This window comes from Triturus cristatus, chromosome 3_1 (assembly GCF_964204655.1).
Source record: "Triturus cristatus chromosome 3_1, aTriCri1.1, whole genome shotgun sequence".
NCBI classification, from domain to species: Eukaryota; Metazoa; Chordata; class Amphibia; order Caudata; family Salamandridae; genus Triturus; species Triturus cristatus.
This window is the reverse complement of record NC_140583.1, coordinates 452,907,533-452,922,720: the sequence shown is the minus strand read 5'-3', so window position 1 is coordinate 452,922,720 and position 15,188 is coordinate 452,907,533. Positions and strand designations below refer to the sequence as shown.

The 15,188-nt window shown below is 46.1% G+C and overlaps 1 protein-coding gene across 1 annotated transcript in view; it reads left to right on the top strand.

Annotated features, from left to right (window-relative positions):
* The window catches only part of LOC146860394 (glycine amidinotransferase, mitochondrial-like), a 184,894-nt gene that overhangs the window by 128,908 nt on the left and 40,798 nt on the right, over window positions 1-15,188 (top strand). The window contains exon 3 of the mRNA XM_085644260.1: window positions 13,355-13,550. Within this exon, the coding sequence (XP_085500386.1) occupies window positions 13,355-13,550 (196 nt within the window). The remainder of the gene's footprint in view (window positions 1-13,354; window positions 13,551-15,188) is intronic.

Below are 15,188 nucleotides of genomic sequence, written 5' to 3'. Positions count from 1 at the left end.
ATGCCCTTCTCTTGTGGGTTTGCGGCAGCTGGCTGCAAACCAGACAGCAGGTGTTCAGTCTGGATCACATTGGATCTACTGGGAGAATGTTCTCCTGTATAGTGAGCCTAAGGTTGCTGAGCCTGGGTCAGCCTGTGTGCTGGTGGTACCCCAGCGCTTCAAAGCCTTCCTACTGGGGCTGGCTCATGATGTGCCTTTAGCAGGACATTTGGGGCAGGACAAGACCTTTGAAAGGCTTGTCACCCATTTTTATTGGCCCCAAATGCGCAAGAGTTCAGACACTCATTGCAGGACCTGTCAGACTTGCCAGGCAAGTGGAAAGAGCGGGAGGAAGCGCAAGGCTCCTCTCCAGCCATTCCCTGTAGTCAGCACCCCCTTTGAACGGGTGGGTATTGACATTGTTGGGACCCTGAACCCCAAGACAGCCATGGGCAACAGGTTCATCCTAGTCTTGGTGGACCATGCCACCCGGTACCCCGAAGCCATACCTCTGAGGACATTGACGGCCCCCGTGGTGGGACGGGCACTGATGGGAATTTTCTCATGAGTAGGATTCCCTAGAGAGGTGGTGTCTGACCAAGGTACCAACTTCATTTCTAAGTATATGAAGTCCCTGTGGCAGGAGTGTGGTGTAACCTACAAGTTCACCACTCCTTACCACCCCCAAGGAAATGGGTTGATTGAAAGGTTCAACCGAACCCTAAAAGGCATGATAATGGGTCTTGATGAACCTATGAGGCGTAAATGGGACGTCCTCTTTCCATGACTTCTCTTTGCATACCATGAGGTGCCACAGAAATCTCTAGGGTTCAGTCCCTTTGAGCTTCTCTATGGACACCCAGTGAGAGGACCTTTGAGTTTCGTCAAGGAAGGCTGGGAGCAATCTCCCAGGAAACCTCCCCAGGATGTATATAGCAACATGCTGGCCTTCAGGAACCAAACTAGGCGTTTCAGAAAACTCGCTGAGGCGAATCTGGAAGCCATCCATGAGGAGATGAAGCGGTGGTACGACCAGAATGCCACTCTGGTAGAGCTTCAGCCTGGTCAGAGAGTGTGGGTCATGGCCCCCGTGGAGCCCTGTGCGTTCCAGGATAAGTGGACCGGACCATTTGAGGTGGTGGAGCGCAAGAGTCCGGTTACCTACTTGGTGGACTTGCGGTCTTCCAGGAACCCCTTGCGGGTCCTGCATGTCAACCGCCTGAAGCCCCACTTAGAGAGGTCCGAAGTGGGCATGCTCCTAGCAACAGATGCTGGAATGGAGGAGGAGACTGAGCCCCTTTCTGACGTCCTGTCTGCAACAGAGCAAGATGGGTCAGTGGATGGAGTAAACCTCTCTGCCACCCTGACCCCTGAGCAACAGAATGACTGTCACCAGTTGCTGGAACAGTTTTCTGACCTGTTCTCCCTGATTCCCAGTGTCACTGATAGGTGCGTCAATGATGTAGACGCTGGGGATAGTCCTCCTGTCAAGCACAAAACTTACAGGGTGACTGACAGGGTGAGAGCTTGCATCAAGGAGGATGTCTCTAAGATGCTTGCGTTGGGGGTGTTTGTGTCCTCTAACAGTCCTTGGGACAGCCCAGTGGTATTGGTCCCGAAGGCTGACGCACCGGGTGTCGCGCCAGAACTGTGGTTCTGTGTGGACTACCGAGGGCTCAAGTCAGTCACCAGGACTGACGTGCACCCCATCCCCAGAGCTGATGAGCTCATTGATCGGTTAGGGGCTGCCTGGTACCTCAGCACGTTTGACTTAACGTCTGGGCACTGGCAGATCGCCTTGATTGATGGGGCAAGAGAGAGGTCAGCATTCTCCACACCAGATGGGCACTACCAATTCCGGGTTATGCCCTTTGGGATGAAGAATGCCCCTGCCACCTTTCAGAGGTTGGTCAACCAGGTGTTGGTTGGACTGGATGAGTTCAGTGCCGCCTACCTGGATGACATCGCAGTGTTCAGCGCCAGTTGGGAAGAACATCTGCGCCACCTCTGGGGAGTGTTGATGGCGTTGTGGAGGGCAGGCCTCATGATCAAGGTGAGTAAGTGCCAGATCGGGCAGGGTTCCGTGGTGTACTTGGGACACCAGGTTGGGAGTGGCCAAGTGGCGCCCCTACAGCCCAAGATTGAAAACATCCTGGCTTGGGAACCCCCCAACACCCAGACAGAGGTGAGAGCCTTTCAAGGACCCACCGGGTATTACAGGAGGTTTGTCAAGGGGTATGGCAGCATTGTTGCACCCTTGACAGAGCTGACTTCCAGGAAGCAGCCCAAGAGAGTGAATTGGACTGACACCTGTCAGAGAGCTTTTGATGCCCTGAAGACTGCCATGTGCACGGCACCCGTGCTCCTGGCACCCAACTTCTCAAAAGAGTTTATTGTGCAAACAGACGTTTCAGAGCATGGTGTGGGGGCTGTTCTATCACAGATTAATGAAGAGGGCCTAGATCAACCTGTAGCCTTCATCAGTAGGAGGTTACTTCCACGGGAACAGAGGTGGAGTGCAATTGAGCATGAAGCATTTGCTGTGGTCTGAGCTCTGAAGAAGTTGAGACCATACTTGTTTGGGACTCACTTCCGGGTTCAGACAGACCACAGGCCCCTCAGATGGTTGATGCAAATGAGGGGTGAGAATCCAAAGCTGTTGAGGTGGTCCATTTTCCACCTTAGTGGTGAGAACTCCCTGGAGGTAGGGTAGTTCTCCCCACATTTCAGCTGGAGGGGACACGTGTTAGACCTGGCACCATTGGCGTGGGTCTCCCTTCCATTTTTTGCTGTTGCCGCATGTGTTTTTTGGTTATATATGCTTTGGGCACTGTGCCACTGCTGTTCAGTGCCACAGTGCAAGTGCTTCCTATAGTAAATTGATGATGGATTAATGACTCCATGATTGGCTTGATTGGTTTACTTGTCAGACCCTAGTACAGTGCACTGCGTGTGCCCAGGGCTTGTAACCAATGCTGCTGGTGGGCTTACAGCACAGATTGTGCCACCCACTGGAGCAGCTTATAAAGTGTGTCTCAGGTCTGCCATCGCAGAGCCTGTGTGCAGTCTGGTACTGCCATGCTGACTGGGCAAGTGCACCCACTTGCCAGTGCCTAAACCTTCCCTTTTATACATATTAGTCACCCCTATGGTAGGCCCAAGGGCAGGGTGCACTGTAGGTAAAAGGTAGGACATGCCCTGGTGTGAGTGGCATGTCCTAATAGTGAATTACAGCCATTTTCGTTTTTCACTATTGCAAGGCTACCTGTTCTCCATAGGCCAGAATGGGTAGTTTGGTTATTACATTTTATAATCCTAACTTATTCAGGGAACATAGTAGAAATTTGAGTTTAGTATGCCTGAACTCAGAATGATAAAATACATATTTTAGTGAAGTTGGTTTTAACATTCTGTGTTTGAAAATGCCCCTTTTAGAAAGTAGGCATTTTCTTGTCTAACCATCCAAACCTGCCTCTGCTAGGTTGTGTATTCCTTGTCTGGAGTTTGAGTGACAGGGCTGGGGGATTCCAGGAGACAGGGTGGGTCGGCCCAGTGGTGAATAGAGAGATCTGCATCTAGATGGGAGGGAGGAGTTGCACCTAGGACGTGAAGAGGGCTGGGCCTTCCCTCTACAATGCTGGCTCCACCTCCTGTGGTGTGTCTGATGTCCCTGCCCTGCACTGTGAAAGGAAAGAAGGAGACATGTCAACAAAGTGCTCCAGGACTGACCAGAACTGGTTTGGACTAGGCAAAGGCCTCTCTGTCTTCAGAGAAGAAAGGGAAAAGGAGTATAAATATTGGGACCCAGACCCAAGAACTTAGAGATTACTTCTGGGAATCAAGACTCACCTTTGCTGAGGAGAAGAACCAGGAAGCTGAAGGAGGAGACTACCCCTGTGCTGTTTGTTTGGGGGTTTGCCTGCGGTGGTCGCTTCATTGCCAAAGAAAGGAGAAAAGGACTGAGTGTGCTTTCTATCAACTTGAAGAAGAATCTAAAAGGGCTTGAACTAGAGCTTGCCTCCTGCCTGAAGTCTCAGGGATACAAGACTTCACCAACCAGCTCCCCCCTGGATTCCCTTGCTGGGAACTGAAGTGCCTGCTGTTGTGCTGGGCCTTCTGAGAGACTGTGTGTCGCTGGGAGTTGGAAGCGTGACGCAACAACGAGAAGCATGTCGCAGCCACTGCCATCGCATCGCCGAGGAAGCGAGCCGCCGCTGCCGCTGTCATCATCGCATCGCCGAAGCATGGCGCATTGCCGGAGAAGCGAGACGCTGCCACAGAGGTCATCGTCGCATCACCAGGGAAGCGCGTCGCAGGGCCTGTCGCGGCTCCAAAGATCATCGAGTAGCCGCACGGCCGTCGGGCGTGTCGCATCACACCAACGTTGTTGCATCGCATCCAAGACGCCACTTTGACACATCGCACAGGAGAAGAGTATCGCATTGAGGTGCCAGCGTGTCACATTGCACCGGAGAGCAGTAAGAAACCGACGCATCAACTCCCCACACAGTAAGGAAGCGAGCATCAACTCCCCTGCGCAGCAGTAAGGAACCGACGCATCACCTTCCCTGCAACCCTTTTGTTTTCTTTGCGCTACGCATCTAAGGTACATTGAGAGTAAAGTGTTGCATTTACAACTTGAGAGAACTGAGCCATTTTATAACATTTAAGAGACAATTTTTGAGTACAGTATTGTGGATTTTTGTCATCTGGTCTTGTGTTAAGTCTATATAAAAATACTTATTTTCATAATACAACCTGTGTGGTGTCCATTTGTAGTGTTGTCATTATATTACTGTATGTGTTCACAAATGCTTTACACACTGCCTCTGAGATAAGCCTTCCTGTTCGTGCCAAGCTACCAGGGGGGTGAGCAGGGGTTATTTTAGGAGTGTAGCCCCTTACTAGACGCAAGGGTCCCTATTTGTCACAGGTACCTACCTGTGCCAACTAGAGACCCCCAAATCTATCAGGACCCAAACCCAAGAACTTTAGATCACTTTGGGAACAAGAAGAAACCTTTGCTGATGAGTGGAACCAGAAGAAACTGAGGAGAGACTATCTCTAAGCTGAAGTGCTGCTTGGAGGGATTGGCCTGCAGTGGTTGCCTGACTGCCAAAGAAAGGAGAAAGGACTTTGTGTGCATTTTCATTCAACTTGTGAAGGATCTCCAAGGGCTTGGAAAAGAGCTTGCCTCCTGCTGAAGTCTCAGGGACAACAGACTTCACCCACCAGCTCCCCAAGAGTTCTCTTGAAGTGCCTGCAGCTGCGCTGGACTTTTTGAGGACTTGCATGTCGCAAGGAGCTGGAAGCGCGACTCAAGAACCAGAAACATGTCACGGACCTGTGAAAACATGAGGGAACACCCTTTTAATGGTTGTTTGGGCCTTGTCAAGTGACGTGAAAGTATTGACAAATTTGCCTAATTCTTTTACGAAAGGCTCCCAAAAGAGATCCTCTTGTGCTATGACGCCAGCCTCTAAATCCTCCAGGTCCCCCAATTTTAGGTCGACTTTAATGAGGAGGGAGTGCTATGACTGTGAAGGGTAACCACTAACCTTGAAAGCCGGATACAGCGGGAGCGATGGAAGATGCCAAATAACCCTTTCCCCTTGTATGGAATCACCTGCGAGTATATGTAATCACGCAACAGGCCACACCACAGTAGGGGAAAGGGAAAAAAGGGATAAACGAAACAATAAAGGTGCAGCTGCGAAAACACTCAATGGGTAAAGGTTCTGGAGTAGTAGATTTCACTCCTATGGTAGCCCTGTGTTTCCTGTAAGTGAGACACAACACAAAACATATAAAATTACCGCCCTAAGTACCTGGAACAATATAACTAGATGTGAGAAAGCACTTACGTTATATCTGCCACACTTATCCTTATTCAAAAAGGCACAAATTACAAAAATAAAGAAAAGAAATAAAAGCGTAGTTTCAATGACAAGTTCCCAGAAGTATTGTCTAATGAACAGTAAGACACTGAGCTAATTTCATCCTGCAAGACGAAATAGTTACTGTACTTAGCTCACACGGGGCAATTCTTCGGTGTCTTTGATGAAATTCAGAGGGAAACAAATTAAAGGCTTTTTTCAAGCAACATGCTGCTCCAGCACGTTTAAGGGCAGGCAGGTCAAAAAAAGAAAAGAAAATATGCTCTGAGCCTCTCAATGGCTCTCATAGGTAAGGTAATGTCGTCAGCATTCCAGCGCCACCAACTGCAGGGGCACCAAGGAACATTCCGAGCCGGTTGCGGCTCGTAACCGTGCTTCATCGCAAGTGTCCTGAAACAGGCTATGCAGGCAGAAAAAGTCCGATTGTGCTTCAGCACGACCTAGGGAAACCCGCCCACGGCAGTCTCTTCCACCTGCGAGTACGTCCTGCAGCAGAGCGGAGACGAGGGCTCGGGTCTCCAAACAGTGGGATCAGCAGCAAGCGGGTATAGCGGCGGCCATCCGGGTGTATCCAAGTAATCACAGATGACAAGCACCGGTTTCTCAGTAGGTGGTGCTTAAGTAGGGAAAGAAAAAGAGGTAGGACTGAAGCTCTCCTTGGGATTATGGGAGATGTAGTTTACGTCTTGCACTCTCCATATGTCCTCATCCTATCTATACCTAAAAGTGACAGGGAGCGGCAGCGCTCAGTGGACAGGGCGTAGTTAGAGTTGCCCCAAAAAATTATGGCTCTCTGGGCCCACCCTGACAATGTGTCTGGAGAAATTATGGAGCTTGAATCCTTGGCCACCATCAGCCATATCCAAGATTTTTGTTATGGGGCCTAAGGCATTCCCAAGTTAGTCCTGGCATGCCCACCAAAACCTATCGATACCCTTCTTAGGGTCCCTGATGAATTTATGCAAGAAAGTGGCCATGCGAGGGTCAATCCCCATGGTAAGTGCCACCTTCCCCTCGAGTGAATAGCGGGGACACTCCGCCCGGAGGCAATTTCGGGCCTCCTTCTGCAGCGGCCTACGAATGCTACCCGCCACATAGTTAGCAACCTTGTCGCCCGGGGCCCATTCGGAGGATTGTGGGTGTATGATATCATCAGGGTCAAGCATGTCTGATGCGTTCTAGGTGGTCTGGGAAGGGTAAGATGGAAGCCATGGCGTCTCCTGCAGCATTTATATCAGGGTTGCGTTCAACCGTCAGTGGAATAGGGGAATTTCCTTTCAGAAGGACAGGTTGACCGTCTAGGAAAGCCTGCTTAAGCCTGGCAAAGGCATCTAAACCAACCCGAGTCAGGCTACCGTTCGGTGGAGGGGGGGCTGGTTCCCCTTGATGTGGTCCCTCCGGGGCCAAAGGGGGGGAGAATGGCGTGGTGAATTGAGGCTTTAGCCTCTCAAAGGCTTGAACAATCTGGCAGGAGAGTCTCGCCTCTAACGGAGTCATGGCCACTGCCACGGCGCAGTAGATTGAGGTATCTGCTGCCTCATAAAATCATCATCCCAAGGGAGGTCAGCAAGAGGGTCCTCCATGTGCTGGTAGTCCTCTTGATACTCCATGTTGTAAACAGGTGAATTGTAAGGTCCGGGACCAATTAGGGGTGTCTGTGTAACAATAAGGTTAAGGTAGGCAGTATATTTATCAGGGCTGGGTGTCAGCCTGTTCTTAGTGCGAGCGTCTTACAATTTTAGGAGGGGTATCTAGCCCCTAGGACAATCACGCTGGTATTTAACCAATTTTTATAAGAAAAATATTCGTGTCACTAAGGAGCCGGTCTAGGAAGTGTCCCAACAGGCCTCTAGGCCTTAATAATACAGACCCAATTCAGGGCATATGAAAAACAATGGTACAGACTCTGCTGCCAACTCAAAACCGGTCAGCAGATCGTTAATTGTGATTCAAATCGATCGGCTGCTAGGAGAGCTGTGCGATCGCATACAGACACAGCAGGACGTCTTTCCTCAGACCAGCCACTCGTAGGGGAATGCGCATGCTGACAGGAATTCCCAGAGAGACTCTCTGAGGAATTCAAATCATCGTGCTGCACTCCGCATTGCCTCCCACGTCCCCTGGTGGTGGGAGGTCAACACTGCGAGACAAACACCAGCACAGCCTTGTAGGAGCAAGAAACACTTCAGCGGTGAAGATGGAAAAGAGGCGATTAGGTGAACAATGCTGCAATAAGTAAACAACACCGGCGTGTGGGCTCGGTAATAAACAACCCGCCTCATACAAACAGTGGCAGCAATAAGAACAAGACGCGGTGACATGCGTGCATCAAGGTAACAATTATTGGCTCAATATCCTGACAAGCACCGAAATATAAGCACAATATCAACAAATTAAGCACGAACAGTAAGACAAACTGAAGGGTACTTATCTTGGCTGCGTAGCAGCGAAGAAGGAGGGCGAAGGGCCAGTGAGAGGGGACTATGTTGGGGCTATGAGCCCCCTGATTGGACATTGTCGTACTGTCCTGATTGGTTGTTACCATGTTTTTCCTAAACTCCCTTTTCCCAAGGGTTCATGGGAAATGTAGTTCTTGTTTCCTTTAAAGTGAGCTGCTATTCCAAATAAAGGAAAGAAAGAAGGCAATAATCCTTGCCTCCAGTCCTGACATAGAATTGTGCAGCCTTCAATCCTTAGGCCTTGAGACTCTCTCCTTGTAGTTCTGCACAGTTGCAGGAGCCATGTTTCCAGATGTTTCTGATATCACATGTTAGCTGGCCCACAAACTCTCTGTTGTCTACACTTTGCAACACAAACTCCCTGATGTCCATCTCAGGCTTCTTTACTCAACAAGACCAGTCTTCATACCCCCCATCATTTCCTGCTATACTGCCACTATAAAGGATACAACATGGAGAAGTTATGTCTGTAAAGACAGGCATACACAATCATTCTTCCCGTCCCAACTAGAATAGTGCCTACACCCTGGAGCCTCACATTTTTAGAACAGTCCAAGATCCTCTGAGGCTCAAATCAGGCAATCAGAAAGGCTAAAGATCGTATTCTCTCACTCTCTATGTTAAGACTTAGCAAGAACAACTACCTTCTTGTGTCTGCTTTATCGAAAAGCTCATATAGTGCCCAAATCAGACTAGCTAATGCAAGCCACCTGATTATAAGCCTTATAACCAAGTTAGCCTTGTGGTGACTGCTGCAGTAATGCCTACTGTAGGGACAGGAGGGCATGCCCACTGCAGATTCTTGCAGTGGCGGCTGCTAACATTTTAAAATGGTGCGGCATAAAGGTTGTGGATTAGTTTAAAGTAGCAAGTGAGCGAAGCGAGTTTGGCTGGCTTTTTCCCCTGAGAAAGGTTTGAAAAAAAGAGTAAGTACCAAATGATGCATTTTATAGCAATTTTTAATAAAGAATTTAGTGACAAAGCAAGGTGCTTCATATATAAACACATTGTATACTGCCTCCTATCTTATTGAATTAAATATGCTCAATGGCTACTGTAGTGTGCAGATTGTACACTGTGACAACATCAGACTCTTAAAAGTGTGTGCTTTCCCAGTGTCTTGCACTGGGTGCAGAATTGACACATTTGCAGTCAGTCAGTCAGTCAAAAAGCTTTTAATATCGGTAAAAAACCATAAAAAGACATAAAAACAAATTTGCAATAAAAAAAGAGCACAATTAGAGCTAAAAACATATATATTTAAAAGAATCATACTTTGTAGTCCTAACACATGAGAGATTCATCTCGAAGATGGAGGAGGATCATAGGATTTCATTAGATACATTAAATATCCACAGCGCTCCTAAAGGGCAATCCCAAACTATAAAATATATAGACAACACGAGTTACAGTGTTTGAGCTACTGCAGTAACAGTAGTTTGAGGACTTTCAGATTTTAATTTTTTGCACCTCGAGTACCACATAGACAAAAGAAATCTAGCAAAAACTATTAGGCAGGTGGTATCATATTTGAGAAATCTAAATGCCTCCCTATAGTCCTTAAGCCCCCTGGACTTGCAAAGTCGAATGATCCATTTGGCTCTTGCCTTACCATAGAAGGGGCAAAAGAGCAGGTCATGCAAATATGCCTCTCTACTACACGCACAACCTGGGCAGGAACTCGTGGAATGTAATGCATTTGACCACTTATATGTTACGTCCCTAAGAGGCAATGAACCATATCTAAACTGTATATATAATTTCTTGGCCATGGGAGGCTGGATATCATCCAAGAATTTCTCAAAAAAAGGATGGGATTTGATATTCAAAAAGGTATCAGTCAGCCTACCTGTGGAAGAATTTGTTATTATATATTCCATGCGATAGCGCTTAAGGGCCGTGCTCAGAGATTTTTTGGAGTACAGGGCACAGGGGACGACCAAATATCCCCCCTACCTAAAACATGACAAAGTTGTTTGATGTGATTTAGCCATTGAATTTTTCCCTTGCTCCCCCCGGACATAAGATCTCCTAAATCCTCCCTGTAGCTGGAGAGCTCAGGGGTCGACCATAAGCGTCTCCAATACAGGAGGGGGCGATTTGCAACCAACTCCTGAATAGGAGCCAAGCCCAAATCCAACCGAAGGGGTTTCAGGGGCGTACTTATAGGGAGTCTCAGTAGACGCCTGATAAAACTATTCTCAGTGCGAGATTAGGGGGCAACACTGACATGACCCCATAACTCTGCACCGTAGAGTGCTCCCCCTCTCGCCTGGCTTTTATAGAATTCCATGGGCGGACTCAACAGCTTAGAAGAGGTATCATTAAATACCTTTAGGATACCACCAGTTGATTGTGCCAACTTCAAGTTAGCCTTAACCATATGGGATCCCCAATCCATTCGATCATTTAATGTAATCCCCAGGTAATCGAAGGTGGTTACTCGGTCCAGAGCAGTTCCATCCAGGTGAAGGAGGGGACAATTGGCTAAGTTGGTGTTATAGGCCATGAACTTAGTTTTAGAGAGATTAATCTCCAAGTTCCTCAGTCTACAAAAAGAGCAAAAAGCCTCTAATGTGCGCTGAATACCTGTGGATGATTTTGACAATAGAAGGGTATCATCAGCGAACATTAGGGCGGGTATCTTCCGCCCCGCTTGGGCACATGCACAATTAGACATGTGTCTTGGGAAAACTGTCTGGCTTGTGTGACAACATCCGTGTTAACATGCGTCACATCAGGCAAGCAAAGGCACTGTTTTATTAAAGAAATGTGGATGGTAATTGCTTTATGCAGTTACAATCCACATATCTTTGCAAAATTGGAGGGGCGTGGCCCCTTCACCCATTATCAACAACCGCCCCTGGATTCTTGATTGAGTCACAAAAGTTACATTTACAGATAATGACTCTAAATGAAACTAAATTGCTAAAACAGTTATTAGCCTGAAAATCTGGCATGAATCCTGCCCTTCTGAATCCAAACCGGTCACCACTCTAATGGCTTCACATAGAAAAGTCAGTTAGTCGCCCTCAAGACATTAGAGTAGGGTAAAAAACTACTCAAATAAGGAGGGCAGATTGGAGGATGGGTACGTGGGCTCAGATTCACTTTTTCTAGAACAGTTTACCCTCAAACATTTATGAATTTAGCATTTCCAACCACGCCCTTTACTTGGAGTATACATTTAGAACCATTTTTTTCTAGATAAATAGTGAAAAGCAGACAAGAGATATTTATGGGAACATGTTATTTTTACACGCTGTAGGTAATATAGGACAGAATCACTTTTCAGGGTTTCTACAAATTCTGAGTTACAGCAATTTTTTTAATGCGACTTGCATTAAACTGATTCTAATATCTTTTTACAACAAATATCTTCATTTCTAGGAACTTTATTTTTGCATTTATAACAGTGGCCGTCAACACTGTGATGGTAAACAAACATATAGAAGGGAAGAAAACAAAAAAGAGAACAGCCATCAGAAAAATGTCGTAGGTGGATGAAACGTGCATATAAAGCAAATCAGTGACTTATGAAGATACCCCCAATACTATTTCACATGTCAAACTGTGGTAATAATACAGTTTGCAACAAATATCTAATGGCTTTTTACTGTGTTTAATTTTTCACTAGAGATTCAAATTTTGTTATTCATGCTTTCAAATATCCTTTTCTTTCAAATGAAGGAGCACCATATCAAGGACTTAAGTTGTTTGTGGAAAGGTCTTGTTTGCAGTTTTATGTATCATGAACTCGGCATAGAGCTCTTTACATCAGCACCGGATTACACTACACAAAGTCAGGTTTTTTTTAGGCACATATATGAAGCGATTTGCCCAGAATCATAGAATATTGAGCTAAAGCCTACTTCCCCATTTTTTAGAGTCAGCAGGTCTGGCCATTACACCCCATCCCCTCCCAAGGGTTATGGTGTATCCATGTATTATAAGGTATAAAGTACTCCCTGCTGTACATTATAAGGATATTTTAAGTAATCTCAGAGTTTCATGACCATATACAGGAACCTGGGCTTTGGCCTTGTTTCACTATTAGGTCATACAGCAGGGAATACTTTATCCCATAAATATTGCCCTCTCGGTTGGTGGGGACTTTGTAATGTACAGGGCTGAAAAGCTGGGTGGTTTGTAATGTCACCAGAACCTTGAGATAGCAATATAAGAATGTTTCAAAAAAGTTGCCTTATATATATGTTGTATATTACATGTTATAGTGCAGTTAGTATAAATGCTTTTTTTAAACAGGGAAAGGTTTATTGAAGGCAGCTAGTAAAATACTGAACTATATTGATTGGCTGTAGTTGAAAGAAGAGGGAATATTTCATACTGTAGCTAAGAATACATGGTTCCAGATACAACAATGTTCTGACTATAGGAATCAGAGATTATTGAACCTACTGTCAGCATTCTGGAGTTAACAAAGCCTTGATTGCATTTAGTATGTTTTGCTTTCATTAAAAGACTATTGATTGAATAATATGCTGTGGTTGTGCTGAGAGATTCTTTAAACTACTTCTGCAGTATTCAACTAACAATGGGCCCTCGTTGTATTTAGGATTTTCAGATTTTGCCTAGCTTTCACAAATAGACTGCTAACTAAACAATAAACATTTGCTAAATTCAGAGGTGTTTGAAATTTCTCCTGCGACGTTCCTTTAACAATGGGCCAGGATTTCAGTTTCAATGTTCTGGTTTCGCTTCAGCTTGCATGAAGAGTTTACAAATTAAACAATGGGCAATAGTAAATTTCTTCAGCGGCTGTCAATACAATGTCTTTTCCTCTAAACATTGAAAAACCACTGTCCCTTTAAAATATGGTTTTTGAAGAAATTGCATTTTGTGCAATTTAAGCACTCAAACATGTAGTGTGTGAGCCCAAAGAGAGAAAATAACGTTTTAGAAAACATGCTTTGCAAGATAGTGTTCCATTGATTTAAGATGTTGGAGAGAGAACTTCTGACTTTTTGTTTTTCATTAATATGTCTTATTCTCTTTTAGGCAAACACTTATGAAAAACACTGGCCATTTTACCAGAAGCATGGGGGTCAGAGCTTCCCTCGTGAACATGTCAAAAAGGCTGTTGCTGAGATAGAGGAAATGTGCAATATACTGAAAATGGAAGGAGTGACTGTTAGGAGACCAGAAGTAATTGACTGGTCAGTTTGGTATAAAACCCCGGACTTCGAGTCTTCTGGTAAGCCACGGTGATATAACATAGATACTTCCCAAAACACCTAAAAGAGCACCAGTAAGAGATTGTTTGCAGTTTCTGAACTCGATATTTAACAGGCCCTCTGGCATTCTGTTATTCAAGGGTGTGATGCCATGTTTGGTGGAGATGCGAAAGATCGAGGGGCTTTCCATCCTGATGTTTGAATCTTGTCTGCAGGTTTGCCATTATAACACATTAAACTGTGTGGCTTTTTTTTTCTTCTTTTCTTTTCTTTTTAGGTCGAGCATTCGAGACCTGTTGTAATTTCTTATGTTGGCTTACAGCTATCCCCCTGTCTTTGATTTGTTTGTTTCAGTATCCTTCAAAAAGCCTTGCTTGCCAGTGGTCAGTCCTGTCCCTCCATTTTCTCTTCCGTTCCTCCCATGCAGCAGGGACTAAGTACTGTCTCATCACATTTCAGTTCTTTGTCTGTTCTCTGGAGGACTACTTTTTTTCTTGGTTTCCTGCTCTGTTTCTGTTTGCCTGTGTGTAGTTTCGGCACCATAGCTGATTACATTTAAATATAAATTTCCTCCCTCCCAACTTCTCCTAATTCCACAGTTGTATTAGGAGTACGTCTTTCGCCATGCCTCCCTCTTTGTTGGTTATATTTGTTAGGTTTTTAGCAATTTTTTTCTGTCGACCGTCATTTGGCCTTTTTTTTGTAAGGTGTTAGTTGTTTTTGGGCTTTATTTTAAGGAGGATTTGGAATTGTTCCTCTTGTGAAAGCTGCTGCTGCAGCGCGCTCTGTGTACAGGCAGCATGCTTTAAAGGCATGAGCACTGGGCACCTGGTGATGAGAGCGTGCCCAACACCTTTGCTTCTGTGTAGGGCAGTCTTTAGGCATGAACAGCCAATCAACTGGAATGCAGTGCAGGCTGGTCACTGTGGGCGGTTCCCATCTCGCTCTTGCCGTCAACAAGTGGCAAGGTTGAGGGTAATCTAAAATTAGGTATACGGTGAAAAAAAACAGTAGACCTCTTTATATAAACAGAGGCACTGAAATCCCTCTTTCAGCTAGGTTAGTGCTCTCCCCACAAAACATTTGCCTGAGGCGCGTTCCTCACATCAGTGTTCAGGCTTTCAGGGCACACCTTCTTTTCAGACAATCCTCCCCCAAGCATTCACGCTTTGTGTATCAGCCAAAGAGAACACGGTTCCGCGGCAAATAAGTGTCTTTTGGTACTTCAAAAACATGTTCATCAGTGCTTAATTTGTGCCGGTGCTTTCCGGTGCTCAGCACTGGCACTTTATTGTCAGGGCCGGGGCTATAAATTCTTTTCAGGAGGCAGTGGTGGTGAACGGGATTTTTCAAACAAAATGTAAAGTGACACAGCCTTACTTTTCCCACATCGCCTGTGCTGCTCAGCCGCTCACTCTCACTCATTACTCAACACATGCACTCTTGGCAGGCTGGCAACTGAATTACAACTTCTTAAGCTTTCGGTAAGTAAAAAAAAAGCAAAGAGGCTCTCCAAGAGCTGTCTTTATTTCTGTGCTTATCATGCCTTGCCCTTTCCCCTCCCTCAAGTTAGAGAGCCCCTTGAAGAGCGGAAGAAGGCTGGAATAGTCATGTCTGTTACCTCTCACGTAGGCCTTCACCAGCAGCAGCAACTCCCT